This window comes from Acanthopagrus latus, chromosome 19 (assembly GCF_904848185.1).
Source record: "Acanthopagrus latus isolate v.2019 chromosome 19, fAcaLat1.1, whole genome shotgun sequence".
Classification (NCBI taxonomy): Eukaryota; Metazoa; Chordata; class Actinopteri; order Spariformes; family Sparidae; genus Acanthopagrus; species Acanthopagrus latus.
This window is the reverse complement of record NC_051057.1, coordinates 9379296-9403261: the sequence shown is the minus strand read 5'-3', so window position 1 is coordinate 9403261 and position 23966 is coordinate 9379296. Positions and strand designations below refer to the sequence as shown.

General features: G+C 42.0%; 3 protein-coding genes across 3 annotated transcripts; 1 reads left to right on the top strand and 2 right to left on the bottom strand.

Annotated features, from left to right (window-relative positions):
- Positions 1–220: 220 nt before the first annotated feature.
- On the top strand, positions 221–5915 carry psme1 (proteasome activator subunit 1). The gene is made up of 12 exons (XM_037080189.1): positions 221–323; positions 452–497; positions 780–812; positions 921–983; positions 1182–1283; positions 2709–2766; positions 3270–3367; positions 3610–3678; positions 3805–3872; positions 4824–4878; positions 5028–5114; positions 5671–5915. Exons 2-12 carry the CDS (start codon positions 459–461, stop codon positions 5749–5751), a joined length of 753 nt encoding a protein of 250 aa, XP_036936084.1. The 5' UTR covers positions 221–323; positions 452–458; the 3' UTR covers positions 5752–5915.
- A 116-nt stretch (positions 5916–6031) lies between these two features.
- On the bottom strand, positions 6032–10060 carry LOC119009154 (fat storage-inducing transmembrane protein 1). The gene is made up of 2 exons (XM_037080188.1): positions 8336–10060; positions 6032–6725 (listed from the first exon to the last, which is right to left on the bottom strand). The coding sequence occupies exons 1-2, from the start codon at positions 8620–8622 to the stop codon at positions 6053–6055; spliced, it is 960 nt and encodes a 319-aa protein (XP_036936083.1). The 5' UTR covers positions 8623–10060; the 3' UTR covers positions 6032–6052.
- Positions 10061–10183: 123 nt separating this feature from the next.
- dcaf11 (ddb1 and cul4 associated factor 11) lies at positions 10184–23251 on the bottom strand. The gene is made up of 15 exons (XM_037080187.1): positions 23009–23251; positions 22375–22624; positions 20509–20636; positions 19190–19308; positions 18874–18938; positions 18554–18654; positions 18230–18376; positions 16365–16419; positions 15821–15889; positions 15527–15584; positions 13434–13619; positions 13057–13210; positions 12464–12616; positions 11552–11658; positions 10184–11344 (listed from the first exon to the last, which is right to left on the bottom strand). The coding sequence occupies exons 2-15, from the start codon at positions 22608–22610 to the stop codon at positions 11252–11254; spliced, it is 1671 nt and encodes a 556-aa protein (XP_036936082.1). The 5' UTR covers positions 22611–22624; positions 23009–23251; the 3' UTR covers positions 10184–11251.
- Positions 23252–23966: the final 715 nt, after the last annotated feature.

Genomic DNA, 23966 nt, shown 5'->3' with positions numbered 1-23966 from the left:
AATGTATATTATTTAGCCTACTTATTAATTGTACACACACAGTATTATTAATAATATTTATAATAAGTAGTGTTAATTCGTATTGTTATTCTAATAATTAGAAGGCTAAATACTATACACTGTCATTATACAACACTGAATATAACGGAAGTTTTCCACGTTATGGGATGTGAAAAGTAAAAACGGAGGGTAAACTTCCTTTTTAGAAACAAAACTACAACTCCCACAATGCAACAGGCTCATGCGATATGAAAATTGGGAAAGTACGGAACTGTCTGATTGTTCGCCTTTACTTTCGTTTTCGCTCTTTATGCTGAGTAACTGTGAGTATGTCTCCGTGTCGTGCACGGTGTTGAATTACACAGAATAAAGCTCTTGTTTTCGTCTCTCCCCGCTGTTCTGACGCTTACACGCCTTTCTTAAACTCAACCGAACAACTTTCCCTCTGCAGAGACGACATGGCTTCTCTGGGTATTGGCGTCGAGTCGAAGAAACAGGTGAGCGCGAGTGACTGCTAGCATGATTCACAAAGTGTCGGAGAGCAGCGTTTAATCCTGCTGTAAGGTCCAGAGCCCGGGCTGCTGTGTCGGTGAGGCTGACAGGTGGCGGTCAGATAACCGACGGTTTGTTCAGATAAGTAGGCAGACAGCAGGGGTCACTCAGGTGAGCAGGGAGTAGTCAGGCAATTAGCCTGGAAACGGCCTGGGAGGATGTTCCCTCATGTAGACACAGCGCCAAAAACACCAAGGGAACTAATTCTCACCGTCTCGTCTTTGCAGGTGGACACCTTCTGCAAAAACCTCACCAAGGAGGTAATTTTTCTGCGATACTTCCAGATCTTTTTTCCACATCAGTCCCATGAGATAAAGTGTTGAATTGATGTAAACACTACTGATTATTACTCTTTTTCTTAACAACAGGCAGAAACCCTGGTGTCATCATTCTTCCCTCAGAAGATCGAAGAGCTGCAGAGCTTACTGAAGGTATTAAAAATACTGCTGTGTGCTCTGGGTTTCAGTTTTCCTTCTGACTTCCTCCTGCTTGACTCAAATACTGTTTTACAGTGATCTTTCTTGAGACAATGTTTCAGCAACTCATGCTCTGTAATCTGAGCTCTGTCTGGCACGTACGAGTGTGTGTCAGTGCCAGGGAAGGTTGTCAGAACGTGTGTTTTCTGTCAGAACTCTTTCAGCTGCGATGACCTGGCGTCCCTGAAGGCCCCGCTGGACATCCCGATACCAGACCCGGCTAAGGAGGAGGCCAAACGCAAGAAGAAGGAGGAGGTACGTCTCACGATCAGCAGGGTTGAGGCAGAAAATGTGATACAAATCTGATTTTTTTGTTTCATTGAGCACAGTTGATCCGTTTAGTTTGTCGTTACCTGTAAAGACATTAACTAAACTAAAATCAACATCACGTATGACTGCATTGATTGGTCAGTTCGCACATGCCTGAGCCAGCACTGCTAACAAAAGCGGAGCAGCCGTGTTAGATAAATTTTTACGTCCATGGTAGCGAAGTGCGAAGTCACGGCATTAAAGGCGGGACCTTCTGTTGGCGCGGACTGACAATGGCAGTGGCATACCGAAGTAGAAGAAAATCATAGCAAATACTGCTAGTGAATAGACAATAAGTCATCTTCAGGACAGGAAGTTGATCAAACATGCACATTACATTTGCACCTGTCACACAGCTCTTCCAATTAAATTAATTGTTGCATGTAATCAAACGATCCTTTTTATGTAATTGCCTTTAAATGGCTGATGCACAAAATTGTCCATGGAAACACAGCTACCAGCCTCGGGATAAAAAATGTCAGTCAGTGTGAAGAATGAAAATATGAAAAATGTGATTGAAATTTTGGGTCAGTTGCTCACAGTTGAACAAGATTAATTTAGTTGTTTGTTGGCAAGTTGAGGACACACAGGTACCCCCCCCCCCCCTCCTGATTTAGCTTCCCCAAACCTAACCCTCGAATTTCTTCTGGGAGCGACTGTGTAGAGCCTCTCAACTGGGAGCCTCAGCCACGAGTTTATATTTAGCGTTTTCATAAATATCAAAACACAAGTGTCCTTTGTTACCATGGCAACCAATCGCTGTGTAATTTCCAAGGAATGTTTAAAAATTGGCGAGTGGGCCTTTTTTATTTCGGGTGATCTTTAAAACGCTCGATGTGTTTTTATTTGGCAAGAAAATCACATTCAGGTTATTCTGATTGGACTAGCGCTATTAAAAAAAAAAAAAAAAAAGCTGTTTTAAGAGATGGAAGTATCCTGCAGACTGCAGTGCAGCGCAAAATCCTCACTAACGTTAAGATGAAAGCATAAAGATATTATTTTTTCACTCTTTCTGTTATCCCATATTTATACAGATGTCCCCTCTGTTTTAGCAGTTGCTGCCACATTGCACACATTGATTTAGAGGAGGAAAGAGCGCAGCCCTGCCAGTGTCGCTAGTTTAATGTGGGGGGAAAAATGGGTTGAAAGAATATTTGGCATCATGCAGCAACTCTTGGGAACAATCTTGAGTCTGTTAGAGTGCATTCAGGAGCGGGGACTGCTGGAAGTAGGTTACATTTCTTATACAAAGAAAAAAAAAATCCCTCGTTTGACATCTTCGGGAAAAAAAAGTCACGTGGGTGAGCTGTCTTAGAGATTAATAGGCAATGAAAACTCTTTGACCTGCTGCCTTCTGTTCTTATGTTGCAGAAGGAGGCGAAGGAGGGTAAGAAAGACAAGGACAGCGATAAAGAAGACGAAGATTCAGGTAAATGAGGAGACTGAGAGGATGATGAAGCAACATTCTGATGGAAAGGAGAAGAAATAGTTGTCAAGTACTGTACAATAACAACCCTGGGTTATGTGTGATTGCAGTCTGTACAAAAACATGTTTGTTATGTTGGGAAGAAAATATAAATGAAGACTGGTGTCTTAAAATAATTCTATGCCAGTTAGTTGATTAATTTCACAAATCTCATTATCAGAGGTGAACCATGACAATAATTTGGCAGCTACACTTCATATTTATTAAATTTTAGCAACAAATCAATCCCCGCCAGATATTATTGCTTTTCCACCTATTCCCTAACCAAAAAATGCTGAAAATGAGGAGACCAACTATAATTAAAGACAACATTAAGCTGTTTTTTATGCATGTGTTGTAAATTAGAAAAAAAAGGAAATCCCTTTAGAAAGCAGCCCAGGTGAAGCCAAACTGAACCAGAATCTTCTGATATGGTGACTAATGTTTGGGGATGTTTTGTGCACCAGGGCCGCCCTGTGGTCCCATCGCCAGCAACGAGCGAGTCGAGAGGCTCCTGCGGGAGGTCAAGCCTCAGATCCAGACACTGAAGGAGAAGCTCAACACGGTCAGTCAAGGAAACCAGTCACAATGGTTATCACCTTTTCTTACCTAGTGTACAGTATATGTAAGGAATGGCGTGTGAGCTCTCCTCATGAGCTCACGTTTCAACAGCTCTGATAAATGAGCTCACTTGGTGATCATAGTTAGACCTGTTTTAAATGGGCATAATAACAGTGTTAACTGTGAACACTGGCAAACACATATATTACACTAAGAGAGATGTATAAATTCAGATTTTTGTTGCAGGTGTCGATGTGGGTGCAACTCCAGGTCCCTAAAATTGAAGACGGTAACAACTTTGGAGTGGCTGTACAGGTCAGTAACTGCTGATACTTTGTTGGAGCGGGACAGTGGTTTTCTTATTCTGTTTGTTTAGATGTTCAGAGATTTCTGGTTTCTCATGTGAATGTTGGGTTTAATATCTTCATTTGTGTGCAACAGGAGAAAGTGTTTGAGCTGATGACCAACACACGCACCAAGATCGAGGCATTCCAAACCCAGATTTCAAAGTAAGAGCCCACAACAACGTAGTCAGTTTTTTTTAAATTTTTTTTTATTTCAATTTTTATTTGAATGATTAAAAAAAAAAGATGCCGCCACACAAACAAGAGGCATCGTCCCTCTCCACCCGCACAGGTTTTGTCAGTTAGTTTGGCTGGTTTTGGTTTTCACTTTTAGTTGATCAAACAGTGTGAATTGTATCAGCATCATAAATGTGTTGGTTTTTCACGCCGCACATACGCAACAAAACACAAGTGTCATGGACTGTACACACTGGCTAATATTAGCTGATGTGAGCAAACTTATAGGCTGAATTGACTGAATCAAAGTCGGCCCCTCCTCACACACTTGTGTGTTGTTACCAGCTGCCCAAAGGTAAACGCCCAGGAAGATAAGTAAATAAAACCCCATAACTTTTAACCTAACCGCACACTTCTCGTGGTTCATTAGTGGTGATTGGGCAGCATTATTTTTGTGAGAGCCTAAGCATGCTGCCTTTAGGGAAATAACACTTTGTAACAAACACTAGTAAATTTACTGACTTTATATGCTCCAAACGTCTTAGCCTTAAGCAAAACTAATAACTGCTGTTCAAAGTTCAAGTCTCACATGAACAAAAATGGACTCTGGTGATCTTTGATATTAAAGTTCCAGCAGTAAACCAGTGTCTAGTTAAAGGGTGGTTTAAAAACAGCCGGATAATATTATCTATGGTATTGAATTTTAACATATTAGATATTTCAAGTTTATATCAATTTTCATGCCTGACATCATATTTTGTGTAATTATGATAAAACGTTCGTTCAACCTGAAACTGAGGTTATTGTACTGTGAAAAGCTCCTCCTGTTGTAACCCTAATTACAATTTTAACTGAGTTTGGGCATTTGATGAGACACTATCGGTCTGGGAGTAACATATCCTCTAGGCAACTGTAACTTCTCCTTCTTTGGTTCTTTAGATATTACAGCGAGAGAGGTGACGCTGTGGCCAAAGCCTCCAAACAACCCCATGTGGTCAGTATCTCAACAGACAGGTTCATTCTAACATCTTTCTCCTGTGTGTATATTTGTGTGTTTGAGTTTTAATGTTCACACACGCAGCGATAGGATAACAAAAAGTTGTTGATGTGCGTCAACTGTGTGTTGTGTGCTCCCTGCTGCAGGGAGACTACCGGCAGCTGGTTCATGAGCTGGACCAGTATCAGTACTGCGAGCTCCGCCTTGTGGTCCTGGAGATCTGCAGCACATATGTAAGACACCCGCACCCTGTTGTTGTTGTTGACTGTTGGGTTGTTTTTGAGTTATAAAAAAAGAAATGGGACTAAGTCAAGTTGTACGACATTTGAGACTGCATACATGTAATCTTAATATTGTAAATCACATACATGAAACTCTTTCTGTTGTGATCGTGCTCTGTGTTTTGAGTAAAACCACCCAGACACCTATAAAATATTCTAGCGGTGTCCCAGCAGCAGGGACGCTGGCTAAATGGAATCCATTCCTTCTTAATAGGAAGGTAATTAGACTAATTGCTGCGCTTGTGTTAAATTGATTGGCACTCCATCTCCCGTCCATTAATCACTGTTTGTCTCGTTCCTGTGGCTATTGTCCTCCTATGTTTGATGCTGCTAATGAACGAGGCGGTACAGGTGATGATGAAAGGAGCTGTTTGACACAATCGCAGTTCTGTTTCTGGCCATCTCTCTCTTTTATTACCGCCTCTAACCTTTCTGTCTCTCTCGCTCGCTGTCTATCCTCCTTATATCTTTCTCCCACTGACGTCTCTCTTTGTGTTTCTCTCTCCAGGCGGTGCTGTTTGACATCATTAACAAGAACTATGACAAGATTAAGAAGCCCAGAGGAGATGGCAAAGCTCTCATCTACTGAGACTGACTCTTAACACACTCACAGCCTTCCTAATAAGATACAAGCGGTGTAGTGTGACATTATTATCAAGTAACAAAACACCTGCTGACAGAAAATTCATTTTTTTTCAGACTGTGCATTCATTTAGGCTCAGATTACACAATAAAGCAACTTGATTCCGACAACTCTGTGCACTTCCTTTGTCCGAATGTGAATTGAAATTTAAACATTGGCTGACACTGAACATCACCTGCATATTCATCTGAGTCTGAGCTTTTGAAATCACAATTAAGTCCCTAAATCATCTATTATGGGTTTCACACTACTGGGGCTTTTTATCGATGTCTGTGGTGGTATAAAGCCCCTCTCCTGGCAGACCGGGACCGCTCCAGCTCGATTTGAGTCTGTACAGTCCCTGATAGAGTCCCCTCCACCCCAGGTAGCCCAGAGCTCCTCCCAGCTGCTGGGAGGGGAACTGGGGGAAGTGTGCGAGCAAACACAGCAGCAGGAAGATCCAAACAGCGAGCAGAAGCACACACAGGAGGAAGATGAATCTCAGAGGGCCTCCAGGCGACTTCTGCAGAGACTTTGCTTGAGCCACGTGATCGCCAAAGACGGACATCTCCTCGATCAGCAGCAGGCAACACAAGCAGAGGATGAGGACTTCCTGGGACACTTCGTAACCTCTCCACATCATCTTGGCTCTGAGGCAGGAGGCCTTGGTTAGGTCTTCATGCAGGAGCAGCAGGGGCTGTGCTGCAGAGGCAGCGCCTTGGATATCCTGAGCAGGGGTCACTGGTTCGTAGCAGGTTCCTGCGGCGTCCTCCAGCAGGGTCAGGAGACGCCGACAGCCCCACCAGAGCAACCCCACCAAGCCTACCCGAGAGAGGTGGCGGAGGGAGAGGGAGATGGAGTGACGGGCGGACATGGAGAGGAGGACGACGAAGGAGCCTGTGAAGGTGCAGGTCCAGCCCCAAGTGGACTTCAGGAACTTCCTGTGAGGGAGCGTTGAGGCAGAAATCAGTGAATGTGCCACAGGACTGGCCCACTGAGCCATGTGTGAGGTTGAATTATAAGCTCTGGGCTTAGATGTAATAGTTTTTTAAATCCACTTGAATCTTTTGCTCTGCAAAGGGATGAATGATTGCTCGGCTAATGGCTTCACATCCTGAGTTATATAACATCAAAACACATTAAATAACCTCACAAAAATGTGTGGAATCAGCAGAGCCTCAAGGGTACTCAATTCATGTTCAAACTTGTATTAATTCACTCCAGCCCTTTAAAATGTACAGTAGGAAAGGCACCAATACAATATACAGTACTATTAACATCATATTTGATAGATATTAGAAATCATACAGATTTATCTTGAGGAATCAGGTAATAAGAGAAAGATACTCTTTCAACTCAAATCACCACAACCATCCATACAGTTATAACTTTTCTGTTGAGAGCACTACATATCGTGGGATGACTGTAGTCACTGCAATTGTGTAAAGATGAAAACCTGTAGTGTAAAAATATAAAAGGCATGTTAGAGGTAATGTACAGCACACTATGACAAGAGTATTTGATGCTTGTGTTGTTCATGGACAAGACAGGGAACAAGGACCAAGATAAAACAAAGGTCACTGGTGGATGTTCTTAACATTAACAATCGAGAGGAGTCAAAGTAAGCAAACATAAGCTAGCATGAGCCATCATAAGCTACAAACCAGACCAAGTATGGGTGTCGTGGCAAAACCTCACTGTTCACTGAATTGAGCAATGATGCATTTCTTACTAATGAAATCAACAATCCACTTGCAAGATGTTTACATTAACTTAGATCTGAATCTGTAAACTAATCATTCTGAGTCATTGTTTACTCAAATGAAGTGATTATATACCTACTTGAAAAATCCTGCTAGACTACAGCATATTTAATGTTAAAGAATAATTACAACTTGGTCTTAAAAAGAGCAATGCGTAAGAACTGGCCATCTGTTGAGTCATATTCCAAACAAACAGGCAGTATGTCACCAGAGTAACTGCTAACTGTATCTGTCATTAGCTAGTAAGCTCAGTTCACTGCACAGTTCGCGGCTAGCAGAGCTAGGAGCATTGTGTGGGTGTTGGATTTTTTTATTCCCCAGGCACGGGAGGGAGGAGGGATTATGGACCTCATGGCACTGGAGTGGAAAACAAAACTGGAGCTGGGTGAGCAGACAATGTGACCAGGCCTGAGCTACTATTGGATTATCATCTCTTGGGGTACAAATTGGTATTACGAGACAGGCCAGGCTGGAGGCTAGTTGGTTAGCATGTTAACTTTGATAGATGTCTCTGCAACACAATGCACAGACATCTCTGACATGGCGTCAAAACTTACTCACATTCTCTTGGTCATTTTAGTTCATTTTTGGATGCTTTATACAAATTCTGATATATTGCTCCTTTAATGATCTTTTGGCTCATAATGACAAGTATTCATGAAAGTTTTTAAAGGAGCACTGAGGTCCAAATGAAAATCATACAGCTGCTTTATTAGTTCCCAGCAAATAGCTGTAAGATTTCCATTTAAACGCCTAAATACAGCAATAACCATTTCCAGAGCTCTCACCTGTACAAGAAGTTATTCTTATTGGCGAAGATGCTGTACTTTGACACCCAGAAGCTCAGCACAGGGCCAAACAGAACCAAACCAGACAGCATCAGGTGGAAATGTCCTCTGACCAGGCTGCTTCCGAAGACTCTGGCCAGTATGTTGGTGACAAACACCAGCACAGCATTCAGGAGTCTGAGGATGAACTTTCCCGGCAGTATCAGCTCTGCAGCTATCTTGCATAACTTCTCCAAGTTGATCTCTGGTGTGGGGCCATTGGAGGGGTTTTCAGTCTTCAGATCCATGCTTATCTATTCCGTTTGTCTTCCTGATGATTACTTTTTGTAGTTTATAGAGTCTCTTCTCTTTGGAGCCCCTTTGGCGGAGCCTGGCCTCACTTTCTTTTGTCTTTGAAAGGCACAGCAGTTCCACTCTGGCAGCCTTTCCACTCTATCACTGTCAGACGTGCAGGAGGACACATGGTTTATAAAAATACAACCCCTCTGTCCCCTTTCCCCTCAAAAGCCCTCCCCCCTCCACAACACAGACGCAGAGTGTAGACACGGTATTAGCTGCTGCTGTAACTGACCCCATTATTCTCAAACAATGATCCAACACATTGTGAATTTGATCCCTTTAGATGGCAGCTGATGATATGAAAAAAAAAGAAAGAAAAAAAACTCACTCTGGGGCTTGAAACTGAACGGTAAATCTTAAATAATGGCTTCAAAGAACATTTTTGCAATCGGACTTCTTGTTTGCTGCAACTCTGTTCAATTACATTTGCATGAAGCATCAAAAGAGGCCCGTCTAGTCCTGCGAAAAGAGTCAAACATGTCATTTGGCTCCTTCTTTGGTTCTCCTCAAGTCTCTCCATTCTTAGAATCAGCTGTTCGAGCCAAAACTAATTTAAGTTATAAAGTGTTGCCAGCCCGCATTTGGCGCTCTGAACAGCTGCGTTTCTCACAGCACTTTCACTCTTTTTTATTTCCAGGCCCACTCCTCAGGCCAGAGCCTTTTAAAACCTCCCCAACTCTCAGAGCCAAATTGAGTAAATTTAGTCTTTCCATGGGATTTATGCTCAATAAAACAAACGAGAAGTGTTTTTACAAGTGAGGACATCCAGTCCCACTTCTAATATAGTCTCCACACTAACAGAAATACTGCTGGAGTCCATGTGTGAAAGTTTTTTTTTTTTGGTGAAACAGTTGTTACATCATGATATGTAAGGAGAGTCGCTGTTCCTTTCCATTTCATTCGCCTTCTCAGTTATTCGAATACAAATTCCCAAGTGTCCTTTTTTAATTAAAAACTACTAAACAGTAATAGGACATGCATTTTTTGATTACTTTCTGGACTCAGAGAAGTTCTCCTGAATTGTGACCTGAATTCCTTTCATTGAAACTGCAGATGACAGATAATTACTTCCACTGTGTTGGTGGCTTTTTTTTTTTTTTTTTTACAAGAATCTAATTTGTGTTAAGTAGGAACAGGAATTGCAGCCAGACATGCCAAAGAATCTCTGCCTAATTTTAGACCTCTTACTGCACTGCTGTTGTAACAATGACCTTCAGGCGACTTTGCTATTGCTCCTGCAGCTAATTGTCTCTTAGGTGCTACTGGTAAATGCACATGCAGCATTTGTGCTTGCAGTATTTAAAGGGAACGGAAAAGGATAACTTTTGCATCCCATTTTGCCACAGAGGACCATGCGATGTGCAAATGGACACTTATCTCCACTTAGTTCACCTTTAGTGTCTCCGTGCCCCACTTCCGCATGTTTAAAGCCTGATAAAGCAAATATAAATGTGAATAACAGGGCTTGCCATCAACAGCAGCAAATACTCAGTAAAAAGCTTCCGCTTGTAAAATTTTAAGAGAGGTTTTATTGTTTCTGTAAAACAACGGCAAGTGAAATTTGGGCTTTGATATAAACACCTGAAAATTGCATATACAGATCAGTGTGTGAGTTTTGATCCACGCTCACATTTTCAGTCCCTTCACCAAGTCTCAACATATTACGAGTCACATTCAAATCTTTTAAACAGATCACAAGTTTATATTGGCCAACAAACTTTATCTTCTTATTTCTTTTTTTCAATCGACTCAGGGCTTGTGTTTACAGAGTTGAGTGCTGACCTGGGATCAATAACAATACCTCAGACTATGGCTGTGTAAATACAAGAATTGTCTTCAGACTTAAGGTGGTCCAAAGAGAACTGAGCATAAACTCACTGTGAGTTAAGACGGTGAAACTAGCAGTATATCTTAAGCATCCTGGTCTATGTGGTGTGCTAGAGATAGACGACATAGGCGACTACCAGAAATTTCCCCTGAAGAACGGACCAAGTCGTGCACCGGTGGTAAGCTCAGGTTTAGGAGCTGTGACTTTGGGTATATTGCGTGTTAAAAGGTGAACTTTGTACGTGATGAACGCCCGTGAGTCAAAACTGTGCCGAAGTCAGCTTGCTGATAACTATCTGAATACACTCCCTGAACACACATACCATGAAAATACTATACATTTATACAGAATCATCATCCTCAGTTTCTCCCTGCAATATCCAACAATGATTTTCATGTCACTAACTTATCATTACATTTCCATATCTCATTAAGTGAGTGTTAACAGGACAAATTCAAAAGGTTCGGCCTGAGGACGCAAAACTGTGAGGCAAAAACAAAAGAGGAGTAGGCCATCTCACTGCGCCCTAGTCTGCACATGACAACGTAAGGCTATAACTGCCTTCCAAATGAACACTTCACAACCACGCTATATTTGTAATCATTAATATCCAGCATTGAATTTTAAAATATTTAAGTCTCTCCCAGTCCTTTTGAGCTTATTGTCGTCCTGTGTTAGGGCCAGCCTCGCCCCTTCTGTTGTGATGTCACTTCCTCTGACATCTTTTTCCTTTGTCTTCTCTCACCCTCTCAAAGGTGTTTCACCTGTTGCGAGTCCCTCTCTCTCTCCTCCTCTAGAGGATGCGTCTGTCTGTGCTCCCACATTCGCACCGCTCCGTCCCACTGTGGAGAAACAAAGGAGGATGAGGATGAAGGTGAGGGCTAAACTGTGCTGCTGTTTTTAACATCAACTCCATGTGATTACCGGTTATTAGCAGAACCCATCAAATTCTCTGACTTCACTCAGAAACAACTTTGGAAAAACATCCTTTTTACTTCAATTTAATGTGATGGTTATGAAGCAGAACAATTTGCATTAACAGAACTCACAGAGCTGCTGACGATGTTGTCCTCGTAAGGGTGCCAGCTGACGTCCCTCACACACGCGTCATGGCCCGACAGTCTGGAGACCACAGCGCCCGTCAGCACGTCATAAACTGGAGACACACAAAGAATTCAACAGAGTAAGCCACTAACTGGCATGTGCTTTGTATAACATCCTCATACACATCAGAACTGTATTTATTCTCTGTGTAAAAATGACGACACTGGGTTAACTAGTTTTGAGCAAGCTGCAAGCTCTGTGGCTGGAAAATTAAGGCAATTAAGTGCAAAAACTTCCCTGAGTGGCTACTTGAGGCTGGCCCCATAAGTGAGTCAATCCCAACAGACGACCATTTAAAAATACATTTTACAGCTTGGTACATTAATGGTTTTGGTCTCTGAAGATTTTAAACTTTTTTTCTAATTTCTCCATTTATTACAACTGTATCGAGGGGAATATTCATTTAAATTTATATTAAGGCTTAAAGTTATGCATAATTAAGCGCGGGGGAGCTTTGAGTGACAGCAACCTAAAAGAACAACAACAACGACAACAAGATGAAGAACAACACAAAGAAGCCAAAGAAGACGTAGAACAAAAAGACAAAGAAGAGGTTAAAGAGGAAGAAGAAGATGAAGAATAAAGAAGAAAACGTGAAGAAGAAACAGAAGACAAAGAAAAAGACGAAGGGTAAGATGAAAGGGAAGAAGAGGAAGAGGACAAAGACAAAGAAGGAGAAGAAGAAAAAACTTAAGGAGTCATGTTTCGGAGGTAAATTTGGACACTGGAGCCACCAAACCAAACATCACAACTGGCTCCTCAGAAATCTGCTGGTGACGTCATGCGGACTACAACCATGTTGTTTTTTACAGTCTGTGGTGCTGACACAAAATAACATGGCACATGGAGGCACTCACTGATGATTTTGCCAGTGGAGCAGCCAGAGTAGATGAACCTCTGTCCAGTGCTGAACTCTGGAGAGAACCGGCAGCGGATGAGGGTGTGCAGAACGCCATGACCGCGGTACGTCATCACAGAGGTGTCGCCTGTTAGCTTGTGTCTCTTCAGGGCTGAAAAGGACAACATGACCGGGAGGTAAATACACATTTAACTGATCCTAAACATGTTTTTAAAAAAGGGGGGGGGCGTAAACTAGATATTATACTTTCTATTTTTAGATTTTTGCTCCCCCTCTCTCGCTGCTCCATCCCATTATCTGAGCTCCTATCCTTCACCTCTGCTCCTCCCCTCCTTTTTGACTTGCAATGCTAATCACTCATTTCTTTATGCATGGCTTTACTACTGCCTTATACCCTAACCCTCACCACACATACACACCCACATTTCACCTCTCTGTCATTGGCCCAGTCCCGCTTCTTTTACAACACAATTTCATCTTTATCCCCTCCTCTTGTCTTCCTCCAGGTGACCTCTACCTCCCCGCCTCTCTCATGACTCATTCACTGCCAGTAGCTTCGTCTCTCCTCCTACTCCTCCTACTCCTCCTCACCTCTCTGGGGAACTTGCTGCCAGCGGTAGTCCCAGTTCTGTTGGGTGACAGCCAGGCGGGACGCTGCCAGCCCCTCTTTGGGAGAGAACTTCCTGACGTCCCAGAGTTTGATGGACTGGTCCTTCGAGTTGCTGATCAGGTAGCGTGCATCACCCTGGCACAGTCATGACACAGGTGACCAAATTTAAAGTAAAACAAACCTCAGGGTTAGATCAGTAAATTAGATGAAAGATACAGTAAACTTGGCTAATAATGACATTTAATTAATCAACTTCCAACCAGCCATCAGTCATATTCAACTACCCACGAGGATTTAGGGAGCTTTTCATTGACAGATTGATAAAATACCAGCAGCATTCCTCTCTTCTCCTCCCCACCTTGCTGTGGATGAAGGTGATGCCGTCTCGGTGGCCAGCCAGCTGTCCGACAGGCTGCGGTCTGTCCTCCCGCAGTGTCCGTCTGTCCCACACCTTGCACAGCGCATCGTCACTGCCAGAGAACAGCAGCTGGGACGAGCTGTCAGCGAACGCCACCGCATTCACGTCGTCCTCGTGGGCATCAATCTGATGAGTAGAGACGCAAAAGACAGTCAGCGTTACTGTGTGGAGGGAGTGCAAGCCAGTGAGCGTGTGTGGTTTCCTTTGTGAGAGACAGTGTGTAGTGTACATGCTTGAGTGAAAGCGTTGCATGCTTGTGCATGTGCAACATTAATAATGAGTGAAGATGGGGATACTCTTTATGAGCAGTGCTAGCACCTGGGATAGTGATGTCAGTAAGTCCCTCTTTTGTTCAGACTGAAATATCTGCCCCAGACATTCACATGCCCCTCAGGATGAATTGTAATCAAAATGTTCTACTATCGTTTCATCTATAGGCACCAGGTCAAATGTTTTATTTGGTCAGCCCTTTGATTTATGATCAAATACCTGCAAAACTAATGACGGTGCCATCAGCCTCATTTGCCCTTCAATTAACACCAGTAATAAAAATATGTTGAAATTAAGACGTTGAACATCATAAAATGACTGCACTTGCTAGAAATCAGCATATGAGCCTCATTGTTGCGAGTATGTTTGCATGCATGTTAGCATTTAGCTAAAAGCACTGCTGGGCCTCAGCACAGCCCCACAGAGCTGCCAGCTGTCTTGTACTGTTACTGTCAACAAATCCTATGAAAAGACCAAAACCAAATTTTCCCAGAGCCCAAAGTAATTTCTTCAAATTTGCTTTGTTTGTAACACATACAGTCAAAAAGCCAAACACTCTATGAATAACAAAGAAAAGCAGTATATCTTTACATTTAAAGGGGCATTTTATAGGAATTTTAGTTGAAACCCTTCATAAATCAAATTCTCGACAGAATGTTAATGAGTAGCAATTTTGACATTACAATGCTGGTGTGTTGTTTTGCACAGATATCCACTGAAGTAACCATCCTAACCAAATCTCAGTACTGGCTCCTCCCGGTCCACAGCCGCTGCGCTAACATCAGCTACAGTTTGCAGCAATTTGCAGTTACACTGGTGATACGCTGCTTGATTTTTGTTTTGCATATAAATTTGACTTGTGGCCAATTCTTAAATACTGCACAGTTAAGAAGCTGGACCAAGCAAATGTTTATGACTGTCTTGCTTTTGATGATTTTAATGATAAAATAATTCATCAATGATCAAAACAGTTGACAATTTATTTTCTTTTGATTGACTAATTGGTTAATCAACTAATATTTGCAGCTAAAAAAACACTGTTGTTTTTTGCAACACCACCAAAACAAACAAGTAAATAATGCATCTGAGGACTATCTGGGTGCCCTAGAGGTTATTTACAGCTACAGAACTGTGTGTATGGGATCTACTCAAAATAAACTGCAACTCCAATGTCATCTACTGTGAAAAAGAAACATGTCACCCAGTCTACAAAAGTGGCTCACTGGTCAGTTTTTAGTAGTTTTTGGACAACAGTGGAGCTGAAGAATAACATTAATGATACTCTGGCCACAGGTGATATCTGTATGCAGGATCAGTTTAACGTTGGTTTCAGTCTTTTCATAGGATTTATTAAGACTAAGAAAAATATAGACCACATTCAGTATTATCCTGGGCAGAAAAATGGGGAAAAGGAACAAGGTCAGACACACTGACGCAAAGGTAATGAAATGGACAGAGTGAAAGAGAGCACAAGACAGTGATGAAGCAGATGGTAGAGGCCAGCTACTGACTTCTACACAGAGGGGGGTTGTGGGAAGAGGGAGGAGGGTTAACCCCCCCTGTCCCGCTGCAGGGTTGAGCTAGACTGCTACTTTTCAGACGGCGGGGTGGTGTAAAACTTTATGTGAGTCGGCACACTTTCAGGTCTGCTAATGTCTGGCTCACCTTGATCACAGAATGAGGCACAAGAGGTGGACGCGACTCAGAAAGAGGTACAAGCAGCCCCACAAGCATAAAGAGCAAATGCACACTGACACACTGACCTTCAACGTTCGCTTATTCTGCTCAAGATCAAAAACGTACAGGCAGCCATCGTTTGCTCTGAGAGGAGAGAAGAGAGAGAATAAACATATTTGCTTCAAGGTTTACATTTAACTGAACCAGTCATCCTTTTTATTAGATACAGGTGTCTTGTCTTTAACAATTCAAAAAAATCAACCTCGAACAATTAGCAGAAAAAGAGGAGCTGCTTGATTCCACATTTCCAAAAGTGACTTCAGTCTGGGTTTCAACTCTGTCAGCCAATGCCTTGAAACATAAGAGCAAATTGTACTTACCCTCCCAGGATCTCATTGCCATCTGTGGACGCAGCCAGTGAGAACACACAGAACCTCCTCTCATCTGGACTACAAAGCGCACACACACACACACACACACAAGCAGGTTAACACTACAGCAGTGGCACCAATATTGAATCACAACTACACTGTCTGCTGCATGTGATCCCACACCAAAAAGCTTGATGGAGGCACCAATCAACTCTTAAACAATGCTATTGTTAGGAGTGGTGTGAGTGTAATGGCAGCGCTTTGTTGAAATAATGAGCTCTCCAATTAGCAAATGCATGCGTGCACACACAATCACGCACACACACACACGCACTCACTCACTCACACACACACACACACACACACACACACACACACACACACACACACACACACACACACACACAAAGAGCATGTGGATGAATGTTGAGGTGACAAGTTCTGACAGCATCATTCATCCAGGTGGTAATGAAGGGAGAGGAGGGGCGGCCTGTAGGGAATGATAGATTACCTGCTCCGTAATGCTATAAGTTACTATGAGGGAAACACTAACTTGAGGTCCAGGGCGGTGTGGTTTTCACTGTCTCCATCTATACTGCACAAATGAACTGTGGGGAAGGCACAGAGAGAGATAGAGAACATCTGAATACAACAACACATTTTAAGAACACGTACTGGCAGAACACAACCATGTATTAACAGTCACGCTGCAAAAACATGCAACGATTTGATTTTCAGTGTTTTCTGACACTGAAAATCACATCTTTGATCTGCTGGGCCACAATAGAAAAGAGAAGTTGTTCTAGCTTTAGTTCGACACATGGCTACCAACGAAAACTATGTCAGAAATCCTCATTTTAAAAGAAACAGTAATTCACTCCATCTTGAGCTGTAAGAGATTTCACACATTCATGAATCATCAGCGTCATCACTGACAGGTGTTGGTTCAAATGACATGATTTCATTCCATCTATAAAATGGGACACATACTGTAACATTGTAGAATTGCTGGCAGAAAGAAGTTACCAAGCCACAGACTTTACTTTTATTTTTCTATAAGGGACATTTTTCAGAGCACCATATAGTGCACGCATTTCACAATTCAGACAGTCACATGAGTTATTATTCATTACATGACACAGCTTAATCTGCTCCTTGTGCTGTTCGTCCTTTTTCCCCCTCCTGTCCTCTCTCTCTGCCCAGGTGTACTACATCTAATTGTTCAACGAGGTGCACCTGGCCTGGTAATGAAGCTTAAAAGCTCCTGTGCCAGCATCAGAAGAAAGAGGCTTCTGAAGTGGGAACTGTTGGTTGTGCTCACTCTGATTTTGTGTCTTTTTGGTAAACTTGATTTACTTTCTTGGTTGTTTTGCAACCCTTTCTGCTATATTAGCTTAACATCAATAACATATAATTTGTTGTAATATTAGAATATATATTGCCTCAGATTTGGAATATTGTTTTATCTTGGTATGACACAAGTGTAACACTGTTGGCTGCATTACAGTACAGTCCTTCTCTGACCTTAGGGCCCCTGTCCACTTTATTTGTTTCTCCAGCAGAAAAGTGCTGGCAGTGCACTTGAGAGCGCTAGGTTGAAGCGCTTGTGCTGTGAGAGAAAAGAGGCTACACACTGGTTTTGATTGACATTAGCAAACACTATGGCAACAGAGGGCAGACTACACAGCTTACAACTGGTGGGAAAAAAGCGCTACACTCAGTGTACAGACTGTGTATGATGTGCTCCAAATAAATGGCCTTTTCTGTCTGATAAAGCTCAGGATAGACCGACACGACCGGAACAAGATTCTCCTCCTTTTCTTGGTAACCAGGCTGACAGTTGACGAGTCCCACTTGATCTATTATACTATTGTTTTTTTTTCCCCTTGTTTTGGCCCTTACCAGAGTGTTGTACTTGTCTTTACTCACTTAGTCATTATATCCACATTACTGTTGAAAAATCCTACAGTGTTAATATTAACTAATTAATCATGAGTACCAATTGTCATCCCTAAAATATCAACCCAAAATCAATATGAGGGTATTTAGTCTAAATATTGTGATATTTGATTTTGTCACACAGTCATAGCATTTATGAGTGAGGGGAATTCAAAATAACATGTTTTGTATGTTGTATAAAAAAAATATCACAATAGTATACTAAGGCTACACTGTCCAGCCCTACTTTAGCCTACTGTGTTTTCAACTTTCATTTTCTTGGCACTGTAGCTCAGCTCACTGCAACATGCTTAAGTAACAGGGACAAGAGTTACTGCATCATCATTAAAAGCCACATATGAATGGTATGGATGCTTCTTGGGGGATCACTAGATGTCCAGGCCACAACTCTTGCAAACAAAACACGTCACTAATTAGCATCATCGACTGATGATGATCTTACAGGTCCCCTAGTCTTACTGTAGTCAGACCAGCTGGAGTAGAGCACATGTTGTGCATCAGGAGTGAAGCAGACGTCCAGCACGCTCCAGCCCACATCACGAGCCTTCACTGTTCGCCGTAGGTGAAAGCGCCCCCTGGTTGTGTCGTACAAGCGGATGTTCTGGTCTAAGGCAAACAACATAAAAAGTTTTTTTTCTTAAATAATCAAAGGACTAATATAATTATTATTTTTTAAATACCTGAAACAAATTAATATGACTACTATCTATGACTATATGTCTATAACACTAATTAGATGTGATTCAGTTCCTCTGGGTTGTCATCTTGGATCTCGGGGTTTACCTTGGCAGGCAGAGAGAAACATGTTGCCCTCCTCGCTGTACACGCCACAGAAGGCTTTCTGCAGGTATGTATCCTTGTGGGATATATGGTTTGGCAGAAAACTGCAAAGGAACCAGGGTCAATATCATTTGACACTGACAGACAGTGTGAGTAAACATCATGTCATGTTGTAGATTTTCACAAAAAATATACAGCAGTCACATGAAAAAGATCATAATGTGCTACTTTTATGGTCTAACTGGTTCACATTCAGTCTCTGTGTCTCCTTGCGGTAGTTGTTGTGAAATATTGGAAATGTGTAGAGTTTAAAGAACACTTACTGTGTGCGGATACGACTGCACTCTCCATGGGAAAAACTGGAGCCTCTACATCTGCCTTGTTCTCTCTAAACAGCAAAGAGTTCATCAGAGAGGGGACATCAAACTGGTGAGAATCAATCAGGAATTAAACTAGCCATCACAAACAAATGAGTTACTTAAGTCATCTAAAGAAAATATGGAAAAAAAATGGAGTTGAAATCTTGTTATGCTAAAGTAGAGCTCTTAATTGTTTCAAATCATCATTATCTTGGAAATCTGCAAATTACATTCAAGCATGGACTCTGGTACCATTTTCATGCTATCTCTGTGGTCTGACCTCTGTTAGCATGTGGGTGAAACTGTGTCGGCCTTTCTGGGCAGAGGACGCCGTGGCCAGAAGGATCTGAGTCCTGATCTCACTCTGGTCCACCTCATGTGTGTCAGGTTGGGTGTCCACTTGAAAGGTAACACACACAAATCAAACTTTTGCACCTTGTTATATATACACACATTACATTCTGTTTTCAACAGTCATATTTATGGGAATAGAATGCTAGTCTTTTCTGCAATTGACACATTAACTAAAATAACATGATTCCTACAAAACCGTTCACATGGCTAATAAAATAAATATTCTTCTAAAATTCCTGTTTACGTGCAGCTGTGTATACTCTGATTAACGTAAAATAACATGTCATGTCTGGTGTCATAGGTGTTTCACAGCTGGAGTGATTTATACCATTTGAATTCTTTTGAGTCAAAATAAAATTATTTTCTTGGTATTTCAGTGGTGGCAGACTTGACTGACCATGCGAGCACAACCTCTCTCTTTCATTTCTTCCACCATCTTCTCGAAAATATCAACACTGCAATAGTTGTGCATGCCTAAAACCTGATCATATCCTGGTCTTTCATGATGTTTAAAAGTGGAAGTTTGTATGTTTCTCCTTCAGAACAGAAATGGGGGCTTTTCTTTGGGGCATGTGCCTCTACCCCAGCTTTGCAAAATGATGGCTTGTTGGTTTGTGTATCCCAAAGTATCCATGACGACACACAGAGCTGACCGTAAACAGGAAACAGACAGTGTGTCTGTTTCCTTTTTACTGCTGTAAAAACCCCATTTAAGATGCATATTCAGATTTCAGTGTATACACTTCCAAATAATGCTCCATACAGCATATCACGCAGTCTTAATAGGAAAATGTTACATTTGGAATGAGGGCTAATTCTGTATATAGAAATGAAACAAGCTGACATGAGCCGTATCAAATTTGGTAAAAATTGAGGAACGTTAGTGTGCATGTAAATGAAGTTGTCAACATTATTATTTGAATGACCATTCAACAACAACTTTGTTTTCTGATATCAAATGATACTGAGGAGGACAAGAAACACAGAACTCACAATCGAAAGTAACTATTAGTTGTTAACTAGTTTTTGCGAGCTTTATAGATTAATTTGTTGTACAAAATATTTAAACGTCTCCCTTTTACATTGATGTAAATGTTTGGTTCAAACTAACCTTCATAAGCTCTCAAATGTGTGTGGCTGTTGAAAATGTATCTTTTCAGCAGAGGAGTGATGGCGAGGGGCTCTATGATATTTTAAAGTGTGATACAATATAGTTTGCAGTGGAAAGTATTAGTATGAGATTACCTGGGGGATTGTAGCGGTCGCCCAGCCGACCCTCCCAGGCTCCATCGCTGTCCTCATCAGAGTCAGAGTATGACTGGACCAGCTGCAGCCCTGTGGCTCCACTGCCGTGGACCAGTCTGACCTGGCCCCTGCACACACAAACTCACGTCAGCCCAAGTACCAATTGGTCTAAATGTCAATACAAGATGATCAAATCAATTCAACCCTCAAACAATTAACGGAATAACACGGAACAGTGGAACAGACATCTTAATGTAATAACACTTGAAAAACTCATTCAGAAAACAATGCTGTGAGACACCTGCCTGCACAATGCCTATTGTGCTGTGGGTAAAGCAACAGTCTTCTGTTTTTCACAGTGCAGCTTCACTGTAACAGATGGGGGATCAGCAGCTCGCTCCAGAGTAGTTAAATGTTAACTGAAGTGAGAAATGAGAGTGCTACTTATTCATTTCAAGTCTTCCAGATCCTCATACTTTCTACTTCTGACTCCTCTTGCTGTGTTATCTCTGGAGGCCACTGTCATGGATAGCATCCAAGTGCTGAAAACTATTCTGTTAGTTGTGGTTTTTGGTGTTATTCAAAAAATTCCCAGCAACTGTAACTGAATTAAAATCAACCTGGAATAGGGATGGGAAACTCCCCACCTCCACTCTAGTAACACTGGAATGTAATGTGATGTTTCACTTATTTGTTCTTTTGGCAGGGATGTAATAACACTGTAAGCTATCCCTCTACTTTGAGTATCTAATAAACTGTCACATAATAAAGATGTGACAAGCGTTAATTCTTTTCTAAGGGCCTTTTGCAAACCAGAGCCACCACAGTCCAACACCATGAAGTTAACTCTGTAGTCACACACTGCTGGCTGAATGAGGCACCCATCATCGAAGTTAGGGCAGCAGTAAGTCTTGCTACTTGTCCACTTCTTCCATGTATTGCTACTAAGTACTTAAGTTCCACTCCACAACATTTTGGAGGCAAATTTCGTAAACCACTACACTTATTTGATAACTTAGGTTAGTAGTTACTTTGCAGATTGCAGGCTACGTCTGAGCCAAAGAATTTCATTTTAGTAATCAAATAAAAACAATAATAATCAAAAAAATGCTAAATATCAGATCCGGTAATGCAGACCTGATGATGGATGTAGACCCACAGTAAACACGTAGCAGCTGTGTCACTGACTGTGCACAGCACACACATCACATATTTCTCCATTGTGTCTCTGGTTACAGGCTATGCACAAACACACACAAACACCAAACATTTATCTGATCCATTCACTAAGTAGTTAAAACACCTTGCAATTATACCTCTCTTCACAACTATATTAGTAGTGTGATCAAGGGGCACACACTCGGTTGTTCTGCTGTTTCAAATAAACATTACTCTAATTCATTGTGTGATTACATGCTGCATGTTCATCTTGTCATCTCCCATTCATGAGCTTGACTGACAAAACAGGGGCATGTTTTTTCGTGTTTTATAGTACAACAGGGTGTAGGGGGTGGTATCTAATGTAAGAATTTCAATCTGATACAATCAATGCACTACATCCAAATGAAATTTAAAGTGATGAGTTGATGCTATGTAGATGCCTTGTGTAATGACTCTCACTCAAGCGGAATCCTCATACCATATATACTAAATGACCAGAAACAGTGAAATTAAAGTACATTTATGTAAGTTGATATACAGCTATTGTATTGCACTGCACTGCAAAAAGAGCGTTAATCTCTGATGTGCAAGACACTTGGATTTTGTCTCCTTTCGGTTGCACCAAGCTGGGTTCAGAGGTGCAGAGTGCTCATGTTGTTGTTGTGTTAACATCGATGCCAGTGTAAATTTGAACTCTCCATTCACCTCCTCAGTAGGTAAGCCAGCACTTCAGCTAAGTCAACGTCCTCCTCTGATGCCGGCTGTCTGTCCCCTTGCTGCCTGTCAGCCGTCCTGCGGCCTCGGCTGCTGCTGCTGCTGCTGCTGCTGCTACTACTGCTGCTGCTGCTCTGGTTCGGTTCTGCTGTATCAGACTGCTCAGCTGGGTTGCCACTGGAAGAGCCCCTTCCACCAGACATCCCAGAACTGGACTGAGAGCCCATAGACTGAAGAGGGCCTGGCAGGGAGAACCATTTGACATTAAATGACAGCATTAGATTTACCTGGCGGAAAGCAGGTGAACACACATACAGTACGAGAGAGAGACAGAGAGAGAGAGAGAGAGAGAGAGTGTGTGTGTGTGTGTGAACTGACCTAGAGAGGAAATGTGAAAACAGAAGTAAGGTAACAATAGCTAAAAACACACACACCTGCATTAGCTAAACCGATATTAAGTCGAGTTATTTGCTCTTGCCACTGTACGTCTACTTCCTCGGATTGACAAATGACGTGTTCGGCACAAAAAGCGAACAGCATGTTTGCCCCATAGGTAGGCTTATCGTGATCAAGATAAAGAGGATGGTTTTGTTGAGCTAACTAGCTACAAATGCTAACGACTTACCGTTTGACTGTCAAACGGTCTTCTTGACAGCTCGTCAGTCCAGCTCGTAGTCGTGTCGGCGCGAAGTTAACAATTTGCCCGACGGGTGACTTCAACGGGCTCCAGCGTGTGACGTTCACCGCACGAAGAGGCAGAAGGTTTGACAGCTCAGTGTTTGTTCAGTCGGCTAGCAGCAGGGCCAGTCCGTGAATCGCCATGTTGTTTACAAAAGTGTGAAAAAACCCTGCGCGTGCCCCTGCCCTTTCGCCGTCACGTGATCAGCATCTCCAGACAGCAGCCAGGATAGTAACTCATGGAGCCTTCATTAATACAGCAAGTACAGAGAGTACTTTATCTAAAAGAACATCAGCCAACACAAATACAGCAAACACAGCAAAAGAAGCCGACATAGGACGATGATCTGGGATGTGCAGCGTTACTATATTAAGAAGTCAATGAAAGTTTATAGTTTAAGAGATTAAAACATGTCATGGTGCATCCAACAGATTAATGTATTTTGGTGGGTTTGTAACTTGGGTTTTTGTTTTGTTTTTGTTTTGTTTTTTGCAAATTATCTTTAATTACTCCCGTAAACAACATCTGCCCAGCTCATTGCTTTACTTGACAGGATGTGTTGAGAGATCATTGTGCTCGATAATCATTTGGCATCATGTGTGGTTTACTAAATAAACCTCCAGAGCAAAAGTTTGAGTGATGACTGTTCTTGTTGGAGAGTCAAAAAAAAAAAAACAGAAAAAGGAAAAAAAAAAAGAAAGAAAAGAAAAGAAAAGCCTTCCCCCTTTTACTTGGAGGATGCCAGAACTTACAGACATCAGGCTACCTTCTTGTGTTAAGGGTTGTGCTTTGTGGGACGGGGGGCGTTTGAGGCATTTGATCTGTGCCCAGGGTTCCTTAATCTCATTATCTGTAAATGTTTGACATATATCTCATGTTTTTAGCTCCTACAAAATGATCTAAT

What these genes read in the sequence shown, in the direction of transcription:
- psme1 (XM_037080189.1), top strand. Translation starts at nt 459, where the DNA reads ATGGCTTCTCTGGGTATTGGCGTCGAGTCGAAGAAACAG. An exon ending in AACGCAAGAAGAAGGAGGAG is followed by an intron (nt 1,284 to 2,708) that starts GTACGTCTCACG and finishes CTTATGTTGCAG; the next exon opens with AAGGAGGCGAAGGAGGGTAA. An exon ending in TGAAGGAGAAGCTCAACACG is followed by an intron (nt 3,368 to 3,609) that starts GTCAGTCAAGGA and finishes TTTTTGTTGCAG; the next exon opens with GTGTCGATGTGGGTGCAACT.
- LOC119009154 (XM_037080188.1), bottom strand. Translation starts at nt 8,622, where the DNA reads ATGGATCTGAAGACTGAAAACCCCTCCAATGGCCCCACACCAGAGATC. An exon ending in AAGAATAACTTCTTGTACAG is followed by an intron (nt 6,726 to 8,335) that starts GTGAGAGCTCTG and finishes GCTCCCTCACAG; the next exon opens with GAAGTTCCTGAAGTCCACTT.
- dcaf11 (XM_037080187.1), bottom strand. Translation starts at nt 22,610, where the DNA reads ATGGGCTCTCAGTCCAGTTCTGGGATGTCTGGTGGAAGGGGCTCTTCC. An exon ending in TCACCCACATGCTAACAGAG is followed by an intron (nt 18,939 to 19,189) that starts GTCAGACCACAG and finishes TTTGCTGTTTAG; the next exon opens with AGAGAACAAGGCAGATGTAG. An exon ending in AGAATAAGCGAACGTTGAAG is followed by an intron (nt 13,620 to 15,526) that starts GTCAGTGTGTCA and finishes TCTACTCATCAG; the next exon opens with ATTGATGCCCACGAGGACGA.